Source organism: Eulemur rufifrons, chromosome 6, assembly GCF_041146395.1.
Source record: "Eulemur rufifrons isolate Redbay chromosome 6, OSU_ERuf_1, whole genome shotgun sequence".
Lineage (NCBI taxonomy): Eukaryota > Metazoa > Chordata > Mammalia > Primates > Lemuridae > Eulemur > Eulemur rufifrons.
In genome coordinates this window covers 37,008,980-37,026,315 of record NC_090988.1, presented here as the reverse complement: position 1 = coordinate 37,026,315, position 17,336 = coordinate 37,008,980, and the positions used below count along the sequence as shown (strand labels likewise).

The following is a 17,336-nucleotide window of genomic DNA, read 5'->3' as shown; positions in this document are numbered from 1 at the left end:
TCTGTGCCAGTGGCACCTCTTGTGTCTTAGTCACCTTTATGTCGTTAATGCCCAACGGGATGTCTGGCCCATAGTAGGCCCTCAGTACATTTTGAATGTCTGCATGAGCGTAGCTAGACAGTGGCAGAGGCTGGATGCACTCAGAGCTCCTCGGCTGGTGCCTTTTCCACCCCACACAGGTTCTCTTGGAAAAAGTAAGGACCAGCATAGGTTTCAGTTGCTTCTAGCCATGTGTTATTGGAACATGGAGAAACTAACCACCTTCTAGGGGTGCTGGCTGCAGCACAGTTTTTGAAATAGATTCCTTTGCTTTCTGATGGTTGTGGCTATTGCAAAGAAGGGGAGACACTACCCAAGGGACACCAGTATCCAGGTCCATGACCCATAGAGAAGAGGTACGAGTCGGGCACTGCGTGGTCAGGGAAGTGGTGTTGCAGGGGGTGCAGGGGATGCATGGAGGCTGGGCAGTGAGGAACTTGGCCTGGAGTTGGCAAGTTCGTGGAGAAGAATATTCTCTGAGTCATGAAGTGACTGCATTAGGTCTTCTCTGTGCTTATGAAAGTAGGACTTTGTTTCAGCCCGTCATTAATTTCAATTTCAAATGGTTTTGTCATCGTGAAAACAAGTAGAACATTTGTATATCTTCTGGTATTCTCATCTGCTGAAAAAGGCATGAAATCTTAGCTTCTGAAAAGCCAAAGGCTGAAGCTTGTTTGACGCTCCCCTGCTTTGACCTGCTGCTGGACACACAGGCAGCATCCTTTGTAAAAGGAACATCTGAAGCTTACTATGACTCAGGCCTGTTTTCCTTCCTGTTTGTTTATCGCATGCCATTTGACTCAGGGACGCCCTACAGTGATTCCTTTCTTCATTTAGGTTGGGCTTTTCTCTTGGATTTTCAGCCCTAGCGTTAGGTGGGTCCTCATCAGCTTTGTGTGGTTTATTTGGTAGCCAGGGCAACCAACAATAGGATCTGCAGTAGGAGTGGGCATAATTCCATAATTGAAACAGCTTTGTAAATCTGAATTCATACTGTTGTAGTTTAAGTGCATTTGTTATAATGCTCTTATGAAAATGCAAAGTTGTAATGAATCACCGGACTGAGCTTTGATGCACCCACAGAGAAAGAATATACAAGCCAGGGTTGTCTAAGGTAAGAGTTGGCAGGGATGTTAGCGGATCTGAAACTTTTAGGACAAGAAGAAACTCTTAGTTTTTGTCCAGATGCATTTTACGCGTAAGGATATGGGAACCTTAAGAGCTGAAGGGGTCACAGCACTAGCTGCCGACCATGCAGACTGGAGCTCTTGGGTCTCTAGACTCCCAGATTATTGCCCTTCTGGTCAAGGAGCAGTGTGGGTGAGGAATGAAGATGACAGCAACAGATAGTACCTGGTGTCATTGAGAGGGTAAGAAGTTCTTTCTGGCAGCGGAAGATTAGTTGGTTTGGACAGAAGTGTGGCTGAGCGTCTGAGCAGAGCTCTTGCCGGATTCACAGGGGTGGAGTCAGAAATTGAAGTCAGGACCTGCCGAGCTGGGAGGACCCTGGTCAGCTCCCCAGGCTTTTTGGCTGGGACCCTGAAGCCATACCTTGGGAGTAAGGGGTGATCAGAATTAAACCAGCCCTCATAGGGACTGGAGTCCCGGTTTGAGTCACTGCAATGTGAGTGAATGAAGATCTGGGATTGCCAGTGCCTCTAGTGTACCTGCCTGTCAGAGCACAAATAAATTCTCTCTGGGGGAAGGTACCATCATCCAGAGCCTGATGTTCTTGTTCTGATTTTTCACATATGAATACTCAACGCCCACACAGGAATAATCAGGTGTACAAGAAGACCAGGAGAAAAGTCACAAATAGAAACAGACCCATAGGAGATCCAGATAGTCTGATCAATATCAGACATACATTTTAAATAATAATTAACAGTACGTTCAAAGAATTATGGTAATATGGAAGATTTTACAGAGAACTGGAAACAGCATGAAAAAATAAATTGGCAGTTCTCAAGCTGGAAACAGTAAATAACAGAGCTGATTTTAGCTGACATCGACTGAGGGTCTTCCACATGCTAGAATGTACACTTGGCATCAGAGAGCCACAGATGACGGGGTCCCTTCCTCAAGTTGCTCATTGTTTAGTGGGAAAACAAAGGTGGAGGACACTGAGAGGGAATAAGTAGAACACTCTACGGCAGAAGGAGAGTGTGGTTATCACAGAAACCAAGGGAAGAGTGTTTTCAGGTAGCAGTGAGCTCTGGTAAGTGCTGCTGCAGAGAAACCAGTGCAGTCGGGGTGAGACACAGCTTAATGGACTTAATGAAAGCATTAGTGACCCAGCAGGAGTGATTTTAGTGGAGAACTAGGAACCAGATGGCCGTGGTTGAAGAGTGAATGGGAGGTGAGGAAATGAAGATGATGGCAACAGGCAATTTCTTCACAATTTTTTTTTTTTTTTTTTTTTTTTTTCGTTTTCAGAAAATCTCTCTTCCTGGTAACCGGAAGAGAGAGTAACGAGCTAGGTGGCAGCTGGAGGGAAGGTTTGGGGTCCAGGAAGATTTTGCAATATGAGAGTTTTGAGCATATTCAAATGCTGTTGGAAGTAAGAAGGTAGGGAAGCGGCCGAGGGTGCAGGGCCCAACAGGTACGAAAGCAGTGCCTGGGGGTGGGGTGGGTGGCACTTTCCGAGAGAGGCTTGTCCGGCTGGGGAGCAGTGTGTCCTGGATTGACTAGGAAGGGCAGGGCAGGCTGGGTTACAGAGGATTCTGGAAACTAAACAGATGCGTAGGTTAAATGCTGTGGACAGTGGGAGGCATTGCAGGTACCTGAGCAAGGTGAACTTGGTGGTTCCAAGAGTTAAGCCTCAGTGGTGGTGTGCAGGAGGGAACAGTGCCACTTGGTAGGCACAGAGTGAGGGTTCTGGGCAGGGAGCAGAAAGGAAGAGAAGCGGTTATTTCTCTTCCGCTAGAATAAACAGAAAGCAACCTGCTGTCTTATTTCTGATTAGAAGATTACGCAAAAGGGTTGTCCAAGGTGATATCAAATGCCTAGACCCGGGGTCAGCAAACTTTTCTGCAGAGGCCCAGCATTTCAGCTCACACAGTCACTGTCGCAGCCACTGAGTTCTGCAGAGATAGACACAATCGGCTGTGGCCAGACTTGGCTCAGGGCCTGCAGTCTGCCAACTCCTGGTCTAGGGTGGTAGCTGTGGAGGTGATGAGAAGCGGGTAGGTTCAGGGCATCTCTTCTAAGATGTGGAGCTGGCAAGATGTGCTGATGGGACGTGGGAGGATGCAGGAAAGTTGAGAGCCAGGGATGTGACCGAGCTTTCAGGCTGTGGGTGTGAGGCCATTGGCTACTTTTGAAGAAGCCTGGTGAAGAAGCAGATTTTGGAGGAAAACCAAATAGTTCTTCTTGAACATGTTGAGTCAGTGGGCTAGAGGATGCGTCTAGTAGGCAGTGAGATATGGAGTCCGGAGATTGCAGGGTGGGTTGGAGCTGTCAGTGTGGTGGGCTGTCAGAAGATGGTTGGAGTTGAGAGCTGTGGGCCTGGTGGGGTTTCAGGGAGTGAGTGTAGACTGGGGTGAGGTCTGAGGGCTGCTGCAACATGGAGACCTGGTGGGGTAGGAGGGGTGGGCAGGGGAGGCCAGGGTGGTGTGGAAAACGAGGTGTGCTGTGTGACTGAAAGGTGGGGTGTCCTATCAAGAAGGCCTATGTCCTCGTAATAACCTGGGTCAAATGCCATCAAGAGGGTGAGTTCGGTGAGGACTGAGACTCAGATTAACCCTGTATTCGGTGGGTTGTCATGGGTTGAATTGTGTCCCCTGAAAGATGTGCTGAAGTCTTAAGCCCCTGTACCCTAGAATGCGACCTTATTTGGAAATAGGCTTGCTGCCGATGTAATTAGTTAAGATGAGGTCATACTGGAGTAGTGTGGGCCCCAAATCTGAAATGACTGGGGTCCTCATAAAAAGAAGGAAATTTGGACACAGACAAGCACAGAGGGAAGACACCGTGAAGACACAGGGGGAGAAGACAGCCATGTGACCACAGAGGCCTAACCGGAAGTGATGCTGCCCCGAGCTCAGGGATGCCAAAGGCTGGGAGGGTGAGGAAGGGTCCTGCCCCAGAGACTGCGGAGGGAGCCCGGCCCCGCCAACACCTTGATGAGAGATGCGAACAGGAGTGCGGCTTTCGTAGCCAGGCTGGATTCTGTAACCACAGCCCCTTTATTTCCACACTGATCTCTTTTTCAAGTTTTTCTTTTTCTTTTCTTTTTGTAAAAAAACATATATAACATAAAATTTACCTTTGTAACCATTTTTAGGTGTCCAGTTCAGTGGCCTTAAGTACATTCACGTTGCCGTGCAACCATCACCACCATCCATCTCCTGAACTTTTGCATCATCCCAAACTGGAACTCTGTACCCGTTAGACAGTAACTCCCCGTCTCCCCCTGCCCCCCAGACCCTGGCAACTGCCATTCTGTTTGCCTCTGTGAATTCGCCTGTTCTGGAGACCTCGTCAGTGGAATCATATGATATCTGCCCTGTGTGTGTGGCTTATTTCACTTAGCACAATGGTTTCAAGGTCCATCCATGTAGCGGATATAAAAATTTCCTTGCTTGTTAAGGCGGAATAACATTCCACTGTCGGTATGTGTCACATGGTGTTTATCTATTCGTCAAAGGACACCTGGGTTGCGTGCACCTCTCGGCTATTGTGAATATTGCTGCTGTGAACGTGTGTCAGAGTCCTTGCTTTCATTTGTTTTGGGTTGGTGCCCAGAAGTGGAGCTGCTGGACTGACCTTCAGGGTTAGGAAGGTTTTCCTGTTGGTTTCCTTCTGGCTTCTCCACGTTCGGCAGACTCATCTCCCTCAGGCCGTTCATCCCTCAGAGGCGGCCCTGCGCACCAGCGCGGTTCAGGCCTTGTTCAGGGACCCACAGCCAGGTGGTGGGGAGCCCACAGCCTCCTTCCGGTCCCAGGTGTGTTTCACATGTGAAAAGGCACAGGTTTAACTTGTGTGGCTTCAGAAGTCTGGATTGTAACTTGTGGGTGAGTTGCCAGTGGGTAAACTGTAGCTCAGCACAGGGCGGGTCTTGCTAGCAGAAGAGCTGTCCAGCAGTGGGGCCCACTGATGACCCAGGAGGTCCTCAGATCAGCGTGCGCGTGGGCACGTGTTTGCTTCCTGTGTCCACATCCCTAACCCTTGCTCCTGTTTCTTCATGCAAAGCTCAGCTCCATAGCCGTTCTTGACACGAGCTACATCATTTCCACCCCCTCCTCACTGCTGCCGTCCTCCCTGTCACCCTCTTTCATTCAGGACTTTGGTAGTGGCTCTACTTGTGCCCCATACCGAGGTGATTTCTGTGTCCTCCTGGATGGCACATTTGGCGCCTCATTCTCTGCTTTGTCTCCAAGGACGTCCACCTCCTTTCCACTCCCATCCTGTATTCCTATGGCCAGCTCATTCTGAACTTGTCGTCACCTGGAACTAAATCAGGGCATCCCATTCCCTACCACCTCCTGCCCCCTGAGGCCCTCTCCCACCACTTCCAGATAAAGCGGAAGCTCAACACGTGCACATCCCAGCTTCCGCTGTCAGACCTACCGGAACACCCCTGGCAGCACCGGCCTTTCTCCTTCCCCTTCTCATGGTGTTCTGGGTCTGCCCCACACGCCCCTTAGCCCAAGCACACCTCGTTCTCCGTTTTTCTCCTCGGCGTTTTCAACCCTTCCCTATCTTCAAGCTCTCTTCCCCGTTAACTTTTTAGCATGCTTGTCTCCTCATCTTAGGGGAAGAAACTGGAAACCACCCTGTCCTTTGACCTGTCTGTCATCCTCTCCCTCTCCCAGCACCGCCATCTGCGCTGCTCTGCCCAGGCCACCGGCGAGCTGCCTGTTGCTGAGACGAGTTCTCACTGTCCAGGCTTGCCTTGGCTTCCCTCTGCCATCCAGTTCCGTCGGCCACCCCCTCCCTCTGCAAATGTTCTCTTGACTCTGCACAGTCTCCGTTGCAGACGCTTTGCGTTTGTCCATCCCTTAAAGCTGGGGTTCCTTGAGGGCTCTGAGGCCTCCCTTTTCTGTCATGCTGTAACCCCTCCCTAGATCCACTCCCGTGTCTCAACTTCTGCACAGATGCCATTCACACCCAGGCCTTGCCTCCAGCCCAGCCTTCTCCCTGAGCTCCAGGACCGCCACCCAGCCCCCCTGGCCTGAGCACCTGGCTGGTGCCCCCAGTGCACCCTGCTCAAACCTGAGCACGTGCCCCGCCCACCCCCGCTGTGACCCCAGTCCAACTCTGCCCTTTTGCATCAGCCAGATACCGGAGTGCCAGTTTGACTTTTCCCCTCTCACCCCCACATCTTGTCACTCTCCAAGTCCTGTCAGTTCTGCTTTCTTGAGTGGCCCGTAAGCCCTTCTGCTTCCTCCGTGCCCGTCTCTCAGCCGCCATCTCTGCCTCTGGACGCCTGTGGTGTCTCCCTGCGGCTCTGGCTGCTCCCCTTTTACTCACTTCTGCATAATCACAGGGTGGCCTTTTTTTGTATTCTGCTTCTGTCATTTCTGACATTCTCCATTGTCCCTAAGAAATGTCTGTATTTATTTTTTAAGACAACACTATTTTGACTCCAAAGAGAGCCTCCCTCCAGCACCTGTGACCCACCGCAGCCTCAGCTGTAGGCCCAGCCCCACCACCCCTGTGCCCCAGCAACCCAGACCACGCACCTCCCTCTGCTTAGAGAGCCTCCCCCGCCCCTCCCTCTGGCTGACCCCGATGCATCGTTCCTGCCTCAGCATTGACACCGTTTCCACCTGGGAGCTTCCTCTGAACCTGCAGGCTGAGGGCTGTCGCCCAGTCAAATGGCTTCAAGGGCCAGGCAGGCCAGCGTGAGGCCTTTAGGAATCAGACCACAGGGGCACCGTAGACTGTGTGTCCTGCCTGAAGACAGATCCTAGAAATGGGGTGCTAGCCAAGCGAAACATCTGCTGCACCCTACCCTGGTCTGCCATGTTGCCTGGTTGCGCATTCCCAGCGCAACTTGCGCTTTTCCTGGACTCTCCCTTGGATATGGTAATTACTTGCCTTAATTCTACTTAGTTAATTCTTTATTTCTTAGACTGTAAGTTCCATGCAGGCAGAGACCATGCCCATGATCCCCTGAGACAATGTATAGCCCGTAGTGGGTGCTCAAAGCATATATGTGGGAGAGGGAAGAGCAATGAGGTGGCTTGTGTGTCCTTCTGCCAGAACCAGGCGTGGCTCTCCAGGAGCATCCTGACTAAGGGTGGAGGAGTAGAGGCACAGGGTTTATTGAAACACTTCTGAATTCAATTCTGTTGCCAGAGTTAAAACCAGGAGACCCCAAGTCCCTCAAATTACTCAGTATAATGTTTGGGTGTCAGTATAGAGAGCTATGACACTGGTGTGATCGATGGTGTCATTTCTCCCCACAGACTTCTTTCATTTCTTGTCTTTCCTCCTCCCCTTTTCTCTTCCACTCCGTTCCCCACTGATGGTCTCCAGCATCCTCGGAAGTGTGAGGTCTTTGTTGGAGATGAGGGTGCATTCTAGGGGACCAGCAGGTGGCGCTCTAGGACTGCTTGAGAACAGGCTTTTTTTTTTTGAGCGTTCTCTGCTCAAGTTCACAACGTAGGCAACCGTTAGCAAAATTTCTCTCTGAAACAGAAAAGTTGGGTTTTGACTGAAAAAAAACAACAAGAACAAAAAAATTTTAACTGTGCAAATCCTTCTTTATTTCTCTCCCATAGATTGACAGAACTTAGCTGGAGGGGGCCTCTGAGGCTGCCAGACCAGAGGTTTCCAAACCTTAACATTACCCAAGGGGCCTTGTGAAAATACAGGGTCCTGAGCCCCATCTAGACCATTAGGTTGGAACCTCTTGGGTTACGGCCAGGAATAGTGTTTGTATCATTTCCCAGGAAGTTCCAATGGTTTAGGGCCCAGCTTGGGGTCCACTGTGGGCCCCACCCGTCTGTACCAGTGTTTCTCAGATTCTCTGTGCATGCAGATCACCTGGGGATCTTGCTGAACTCTAGAGTCTGATTCAGTGGGTCTGACGGAGACCTGCAATTGTGTGTTTCAGACAGACTCTCGGGTGATTGAAGTTGCTGGTCTGTGGACCACACCACTCTTTGAGAAGCAAGAATCCAGAGCTGGGCTTGACAAACTGTGACACATCTGCTGGGGCCTAATACAGCCCATCACCTATTTTTATAAATAAAGTTTTATTGGAACACAGCTACACCTATTTCTTCACACATAATCTGTGGCTGCTTTTGCACTATAAGGGCAGAGTTGAATATTTGCAACAGAGGCCATATAACTCCCAAAGCCTATAATATTTCCTCTCTGGCTGTTCACAGGAAAACGTTTGCCATCCCCTGATCTGGAATACTAAAGCCCTCCCAGATGGTCACAAACTCCACCAAAAGGGAGCTCCTGCTTCACGGCACAGTTCATTCCATTGCCTGCATATCTGTAGGAAGGCTCTTCCTTGTAACTTGGTTCTAATTCTCTCGGTGGCATCTTTTCCTCCTTCTGTGCACAGAGGCTTTGCTGACCATCTTCTCTTCTCCAGGTCTCTCCACATGTTGGGTCTCCTCCCTCCAAGAATGTCACCCAGTATGAAGTGTAGTGCCTTGGGTGTCTTCCCTTGGTACAGAATAGAAGGCATACCATCTTTATTTTTTCCCTCTGCAAGCTGCTTAGGGAGTGTATTGGCTTTTGGGGAGAGCCCTTCACTCTTTTGAGTCCCCCTGGCCTGGACTGTCTGTAAGTGGGTTATTTTCTGAACAGCATGTAGCCAGAACAGACATCTTTCATGCTTCTCTTTATCCCACTTCCCCAACACAGTATGTTCTTGGTTCCCCTACTTCCTGCTCTCTGACCATTTCTGCCTGTCTCTTCCAAGACTCTCTTTTTGCCCAACCTTTAAGTGTTCCAGGACCACAGGCCCATCCCTGGGTTCCTCCTGTCTTCTCCTTCTACCCCTTCTCCTTGCATGATCTCAACTGTGCTCTCGGCTTCAGCCACGTATGTGCTGCCAAATCCTGATCATAAGGCCAGCTAGAGTCCCTGCCTTTATTTTCAGTGGCCTCTGCTACATGCCAGGATGTTCTTGACTGCAGGTATCCCATGTTCTGAGTTTCGCTCCTCCCTCCTCTGAATCTGGTCCTCCTTGTTTGCTTGTTTCAATGGTGATGCCGCCACCCACGCCCTTACGTAAGCTGGAAACCCGGCATGATCCTCCCTTTTCCCTCCCTCGCTTCCGAGTGGGCGCCGGAGCAATGTCTGTCCCTCTGTTGCGTCTTCCCTTCTCTCACTGCTGCCGCCTCCGTTCAGTGCTTAACATGTCCTGCCTCTCTGCTGCAGTGACCTCCTGCCCCATCCCTCTCCTTTGCCGTGTGTTTCCTTCTCTGCTGCTGTAGCGATTTTCTAAAGCAAATCTGATCACGCCCCACACCCGTGGTTTCCCACTATGTAATGTGAGGGTTTGGGGCCTTCGTAATAAGGTCCCTGCCCTGTGTATGAGTTGCCTAGAGCTGCCGTGACAAATTATCACAACAAAAGTTTATTCTCTCATCATTCTGGAGGTGTTGTAGGTTCCTTCTGGGGGGCTCAGAGGGAGAATCTGTTATGTGCCTGTCTCCCGGTTTCTGGTGGTTGCTGGCAATCTCTGATGTTCCTTGGTAGATGCATCACTCAGACTCTGCCTCTGTCATCGCATGGTTTCTCTCCTATGTCCCTGTCTTCACGTGGCCTCCTTATAAGGACACAAGTCATTGGATTAGTACCCACTCTAATTTAGTATGACCTCATCTTAACTAATTACATCTGCAGAGGCCCTGTTTCCAAACAGGTACTGTATTCTGAGGTTCCAGGTAGAGGTGAATTTTGGAGGGACACTATTCAACCCACACACCCTTCCAGCCTCAGCTCTTCCGACTTCCTCACTTGCCAACTTGCCCATTCACTTTGCTGCTTTGGAGGGGCAAGAATTCACCAGATGGACAAGGAGAAAAGGATTCCAGGCAGAGGGAAGAGGAAGCCGGAAGGGCCACAGCGGGTGCAAAATGTAAGCTGAGTCTTGACACTGCTTCACTGTACTTTAAGACATGGACCAGGTGTTACCTCTTTTATGAAGCTTCTGTGACTTCCCCAGGGACTTTTCTGTTTCCTCAGTACTGATGACTTACATATTTTGTAGCCATCACTTTTCTGGTTTTTTTTGTTTTGTTTTGTTTTGTTTTGAGACAGAGTCTCACTCTGTTGCCCAGGCTAGAGTGCGTGCGGTGGCGTCAGCCTAGCTCACAGCAACCTCAAACTCCTGGGCTCAAGCAATCCTCCTGCCTCAGCCTCTCGAGTAGCTGGGACTACAGTCATGCGCCACCATGCCCGGCTAATTTTTTCTATAATATTTTTAGCTGTCCATATAATTTCTTTCTATTTTTAGTAGAGACGGGGTCTCGCTCTTGCTCAGGCTGGTCTCGGCCTCCCAGAGTGCTAGGATTACAGCTGTGAGCCACCGCGCCTGGCCACTTTTCTGTTTTGATTGTTTAATTACTGGCGTGTTCTCCCCTGGCCTGTGTGATCTTGGGGCAGTACTCGGCGCCTGGTCTGTGAGGGCTATGCGTCCAGCCCACTGCCTGGCACAGAGCAGGTGCCCAGGAGAGATTTTCCCGTCTGCATTAATCCCATAAGACGAGGTCACATGCATCTCAGGGGAGGAGTTGTTCAGTCCTCATTGGATGGTTCTTTGGGCTAGATGAGGTGGAGGGGATTTGACATGGAGAGAATTTGTAGAAGGCCATGCTTTCTAGGTTCCTTCCATCTGGAGGACCCATTGTTCTAAGGACAACCCCTTCCAGAAACAGCACACATGTTTAAGGCAGATAGACTGAAAATTGTGGTTGGAACAACTGCTTGGTTCCACATTGCCTTGAGGAGTTTCCCTGTCGTGAGAAGAGCTCGATACTAATTTGGGCATCGTGCAGAATAGTACAATCATGGCTTAAGAGATGCCGAGCATCTCAGACTAAACGTAGAGTGGGCGGAGCTTTGGAGCAAAGCTGTTCCCATCTGCAGATGCAGTCTTAAAGCACTGTAGCTCTTCCACATTGCTTATTTGGCCAAAAGGATTTTAAAGGCTATAATTTAGTGCTTTTTTGGATTCCTTTTTCAGTTGTATTGATTTTACCACCCTGTTATAGACCCACTGAAAGTCACCTTTTTATCTTAAATGGGGGGAAAAAAGAGGTTTGACTGTGGAGAAAACCAAGAGATGGGATATTCAACTACATTCCTATAGAGGTGCTCAAGATGCCCTTTTAGGCAAAAAGGAAACACCCGATAGGTAATAACGTTAAACATTTTGTTTTTCTAATTACAGTGAGCTGTGCTGAACCATTCATTGGCACTAATTATTGCACTGCTTGGGCATGTTAGAAAATGGCAACAGACTGTAAATAGTCACTTTTTAATTCTGGGGAACAGTTTGAGGTAAAATGCCATTATTCAAGTTGCTTTAAAACAAAAGTGATTTATAAAAATATTTCATAAGCCCAAGTTAGACACTCTTTTCTGCTGGTGCTTCCCAGAGAAAATGCCAGCTCTCTTGGTCACGGAAGCAACACAAACTCTGTGGCATGTGGTTAACAATATTGTACTAATGGGCATCCTTCAGAGTGAGCAAGGATTGAGCAAACGAACGTTGCTTCTCCCTACAGCCAGCTATGAATTATGCAGCCAGCATTCAGCTAATCATAGCCTGCTGTGTGTCATTGTGTAACAGCCCTTTGTAAATTGGGTTAATAATTTCGAAAAACCCCATCTAATGCCAGAGCCCCAAAGTAAAGTAGCTGTCTTGGTGAGAGGCCTTTTTGAAGTTTCAGGGCCATTTGTGCGGTTCTCTCTCTTTCCTCTGGGGCAGAGATTCCTAACATGGGTTCACAATAGCAGCAGGAGGTCTGCAAACTAGGATAGGGAAATACAGGACAGCTCTATTTTTCATTCACTTCTAACTAAAATTTAACATTAAAAAGATTATATATAGGCAATCATCCATAGTGGTATTAGCCGTACCTATGAGTTTGTCACCCGTAGAAATCACAAATATTTTGGAATATAGTTTAGTTTTCACTACTTCAAAGTTACAATAGCTGTGAAATCATCTGTTAGAAGCTATTTAATGTGTTACTAAAGAAGCACATGTAAGTTTGTTTTTTAATATTTTGACTATATCAGTGTGAACCATTTCCTTTGTGAAGCTATATGCATTATTTATGCTTTTTTAAAAATGTTCTTTTTCATGAAAAACAAGGAAAGACTAAGGAACTTTTGCAAAGCCAAGGAGACTAGAGTGACAGGATAGCTAAATGCAGCAGATATGCTGGATCGGATCTTGGGACAGAAAGAGGACAATACTGGGAAAACTGTTGAAATCTAAATAAAAGTCTGGAGTTTATAGTAATGTGCTAACGTTGGTTTCTTAATCTTGGTAAGTGCATGGGAACATTCTGTGTTGTCTCTGCAACTTCCCTGTACGTTTGCGATCACAGGGCGGCCATGGTGTGGGGTCTGCTGCCCACTCCCAGAGATGTCGGGAGGGGGGTTTTGTGTCAGCTTGAGGCCATTGTGGCCTCTTTCAGTTGTGACTCTGAGGAACTGTGGAGATAGACCAATCCAAAGGTAAAGAGAAGTTTTCCAGAGAAGTAAAGTAATTTGGAGTGTGTTAGCATGGCTCTCGGGTCAGGGGTCATACTCCGCCTCTCCCCAGCTCTGTGATCTGGGGCCAGAAACTGCTCTGGGCCACCTCTTCTTCTTCCCCTTTGTGAAATGGAGCCACCCACACAGGACTTATCAGGGTCATTGGGAGGACCAAAGGTAATGTGCCCACCTAGCTAGCTCTTCTGTTGGCTTACCTAGAATGCTTTAGTGCCTCCTACATGCCAGGCCCCATGCTAAGCATTTTTGATAAATTATCTCCTTTATTCTGTATGACACTTGCATTACGTGACCATTTCATAGTAGGGATCCTGAGGGTCAGAGGCTCAGTGACCTCACTGCCCAAAGGCCACAAAGCTCAATGCAGATCTGTGCTGACTGCAGCACGTGGTCTTCCTGAGTCTTCTGTGGAGGCTAAGCCCTCCCTAGCCACCCAGTAGACCTGGTTGCCAGCTTGCGTCCGGCTCCAGATGCCCTCACAATTCTGTTGCCCATTGTCGTTGGCTTCTCTGGACCTCGCATTATCCAGCTGAGATGAGGGTGTTGGACTGTCCTCAAAGTCTGTTCCAGCACTGAAGGTTCATTCCGCATTTTGTGATTTTATCCGCTTATTTCAGCTGTTTTGTTGGGAGGATTACTGGATCACTGAAGCCAAAACTTTTCTAATTTGTTCTGGGTAAAGTTATGTATCTATTTATTTATTTATTTTGGCTTTTTCCCAGATTCCAGAAAGGAAAAGCAGAGATCACTGAGCCTTAGCTACCTCTTAAGACCACAAAAATTAAACAATAACAAAAACGCAGCAAAAGCCATTGTGATATTTACCTGTTTTTTAATTGGGATTTTGTTCAGGGATTACTCAAAAGGACGTGGGAGTGATTTTATTTTTTCTTTGTGATTAGAAAGGAGATGCCGTGTATCACCGTGTAGTTGCCAGTTACTTCAAATTAATGTCTAATGAAGGGAAAAAAAGGTAGTTACCAGTGCGAAGCATTACCTGGAGAGGCGAATTTAGCTGTAAGAAGTCATTATTAGGTAATAAGCCCAAATTCCACAAGTGCTGTGAGCGTGCACATTTGTCTCAAAATGAGAAACATTGAGAGCAGCACCGGGCGCTGTTAGATTGTTGCAGTGTGTGGGGGGCGGGGGGCGGGCCCTGTTAATGCCATGATTTCTCTCTTGCTTTTCAGTTCTTCCCCTATATCCTGTTACTGTTCGCCATCCTCCTGTACCTGCCCCCTCTGTTCTGGCGTTTCGCAGCTGCTCCTCATCTTTGCTCAGACTTGAAGTTTATCATGGAAGAACTTGACAAAGTTTACAACCGCGCGATTAAGGCTGCAAGGAGTGCGCAGGACCTTGACTTGAGAGACGGAGCCTGCCCAGTTCCGGGTGTTACTGAGAACATAGGGCAAAGGTAACTTAGCCCCAGCAGGTAGCTGAGCTCGCCAGGTTTTGTAGTTCTCTGTCCTTCTCCTGCCAGTCTGGGCCTAGAGTTCCCGTCACTAGTAGGTTGGGAGTGGGGAGGGCGTCATCCACCTAGTGACAGCCCGTGGGAGCCAGGGACTCTCGCTATCCCCAGATCCCACCCCACCCGTCTGTGCCAGCACCTGTCCTCTGTCCAGACTCCTTCCTTTGTTGAGTGAAACGTCACCATCTCACCTCCTGAAATGCAGTTCTCACAGGGGTAGCAGGTTAAGGTACTCCGTGAAGGTTGCTTGCCTTGTTCTGCTTACTCCTTAATGGAGAAGCGCAGGGATTCCGAGACCGCTGAGCTGAGAGAAGTGAGCAGGAATAAGCAGCGCCTTCCCTTTCCACATCCTTCCTCTGGTTCTTGTCACTGACAATAGGGATCATATGAATAGCGCTCAGTTTTTGAAGGCTTAGTATATCCCAGACACTGCGTTGAGTGCTTTGAGTACATTATCTCATTTAACCCCCAAAACAACATTATTAACTGAGTGCATTTATTTACCTCCTCTTCCCTTTTTTTCCGGATAAAAACACTGTCCTATAGCTGTAAATGGGAGAGCGGGACCTGAACTGTGTCGGTCGGGCCCCAGCCTGTGCCCGCACCCCGTGAGCTGTCCCCACTCCTTGCCTGTCGGAGGCATATGTGTTACAGCTGGGCTAAGAAATTCTTTACCTTATTCTGCATACTTTAGTGAAAAACTGTAGTTTAGTAAAGAAAAGCAGTTCCATTCAGGAGCTAATTAATTCATTTAACAAACGTTTAGCATTTACTAAGTGCCTGGTGTCATTCTAAGAATTTCTAAATACTAACTCATTTAATTAATTAATAATTTTAATATCTTTAGAATATTAAGAGGAAAGTATTTTTTTTATCACTTTTCCTCCTCCTTTTTTATAAACTAATTTTATTCTCTAATATTCTAATGAAGTTATACGTAGAGAAGTGTGGGAGGTTGAGATTTTTAGCATGACATTGTTGGTTGGGTGTATTTCTGCCTTTCATATTTGATGGTCTTGAGTGTCTAAATTATTTTTGTTTCCTTTGTTTTTTTTTTTTTAGTTTGTGGGAGATATCTGAAAGCCACTTCAAATACCCAATTGTGGAGCAGTACTTGAAGACAAAGAAAAACTCTAATAACTTAATCATCAAGTACATTAGCTGCCGGCTGCTGACCCTTGTCATTGTACTGTTGGCATGTGTCTACCTGGGCTATTACTTCAGCCTCTCCTCGCTCTCGGACGAATTTGTCTGCAGCATCAAATCAGGGATCCTGCGAAATGACAGCACCGTCCCCGATCAGTTTCAGTGCAAGCTTATCGCTGTCGGCATCTTCCAGTTGCTCAGCTTCATTAACCTCATGGTGTATGTCCTGCTCGTTCCTGTGGTCGTCTACACGCTGTTCGTTCCATTCAGACAGAAGACAGACGTCCTCAAAGTATACGAAATCCTGCCCACTTTTGAGGTTCTGCGTTTCAAGTCTGAAGGGTACAATGACTTGAGCCTCTACCATCTTTTCTTGGAGGAGAATATAAGTGAGGTCAAGTCCTACAAGTGTCTTAAGGTACTGGAGAATATTAAAAGCAGTGGTCAGGGGATCGACCCACTGCTACTCCTGACTAACCTTGGCACGATCAAGATGGATATTATGGATGGCAAAACTCCCTTGTCTGCGGAGACGGTGGGAGAGGAGCAGGGGGACCCGATGACAGAGCTCAAAGGTAGGATTAGCTCTACAGAGCAGAGGCTGCGGGAGCCCACCTTAGCGCCTTTGCAGCAGACTTAGGAATACTGACAGTCTGTACCCTGCCCATCATTTAAACTATTTTCCAAGCATGGTCTCAGCTGGAACCCCTCAGTATGGGGAGAGACAGGGAACGAACTGGTGTTGCCCCAAATTTCCAAAGAAGGAAAACATCTTTGCTTTGGCTGGTGGTTCTCTCTTCCTTCCCTCGCTCTGTCTCACATGCTGCTGCTTAGGCCAGCACTCCTCCTTGTCTTTCTTGCTCGTTTTTGTTTTGTCTTCCTGGCTTTTCTCTCTGTGCCTCTGATCCCCTGGCCTGTTGTTCTCTGGCTTTTGAAAGAGACTGGAAGTTTGTTGATTTAATTATTGCCTTGACCTAACTTCGCTGTGCTCTGAAGTTAGGCTAAGAAGCAAAATGTGGTAAAGCAAAGAATACGAGATAGATTTTTAGCAGAAAAGAAGTTGGTTAGCACTGATAGGTCCTGGCAGGCTTCTGTCATAAATAACTTGTTTTCGATTTTGGCAGGTCTGAACATACCGAGTGAAACTAAAGCAAATAATGGAGCGACGAATGCGCGACAGAGACTTCTGGATTCTTCTTGCTGATGATTTTTTTCCTTGAACTTCAAATCTGTGACTTCTGTAACATGGGATTCATTTCGACTAAAGCACCCCTGTTGGGGTCACAGCTGATTTGCTGTACATGGTTCTCAGTAGAGATGCGAAGCATGTCTTGTTGAGTCCCCAATGCAAGTGTTATGGAAGAATGGTTTATGTACTTCCCAGAGGAAGCGACTTGGAGATAGGTAACCCGTAGCAAGCATGTGTGTGTGTAAGTCCTCATCACGTGAAAAGTGGAGAGACTGGGACGCTTAGTCAAGAGAAGTAGCCCTTTGAGAGCCTCGGAGAAACATCTTTCTGGACCCACGGTGCGATGAGACCCAGGCTGCTAGAGAGCAAGCACTTTGGGAGACTTGTTTTGTATTATAAAATAATAATAAATATATCAGGACATAATTTAACATGAATCTCTTATGTGCCCTTAATGACTGTTGGATGAGAAAAGCATTCACCAGCTAACTAGTGACCCACAGGTCGACCTGTTCTTGGCAGTGTCCTAAGTTGGGCATAAACCTGGTGCCTTGGCTCTCGCACTCAAGCTCTCTTTACACTCACCCGTCAGCTTGGCTAGTGGGAGTCCCATCACCACTGTTTGCTGCACTCGGCCCTGAAGGGCAGCAGGCCCGTGCACTGCTCCGACTGAAAACTTAGTGAAGGAGATGGAATCTAAAGGATGTTCACAGTGGCTTCACTTCAGGAAAGAATGCTTCAAAAAGAGCCCAGCGGGAGAAATCTGAATTTACAGAAGTTAATTCAGTC

General features: G+C 48.0%; 1 protein-coding gene across 1 annotated transcript in view; it reads left to right on the top strand.

Moving 5' to 3' along the window:
• Positions 1 to 16,574, top strand: part of PANX1 (pannexin 1) — a 44,295-nt gene extending 27,721 nt beyond the window's left edge. Inside the window, exons 3-5 of the mRNA XM_069469060.1 lie at positions 13,935 to 14,158; positions 15,275 to 15,933; positions 16,483 to 16,574. Of these exons, the coding sequence (XP_069325161.1) occupies positions 13,935 to 14,158; positions 15,275 to 15,933; positions 16,483 to 16,562 (963 nt within the window). The 3' untranslated portion in view covers positions 16,563 to 16,574. The remainder of the gene's footprint in view (positions 1 to 13,934; positions 14,159 to 15,274; positions 15,934 to 16,482) is intronic.
• Positions 16,575 to 17,336: the final 762 nt, after the last annotated feature.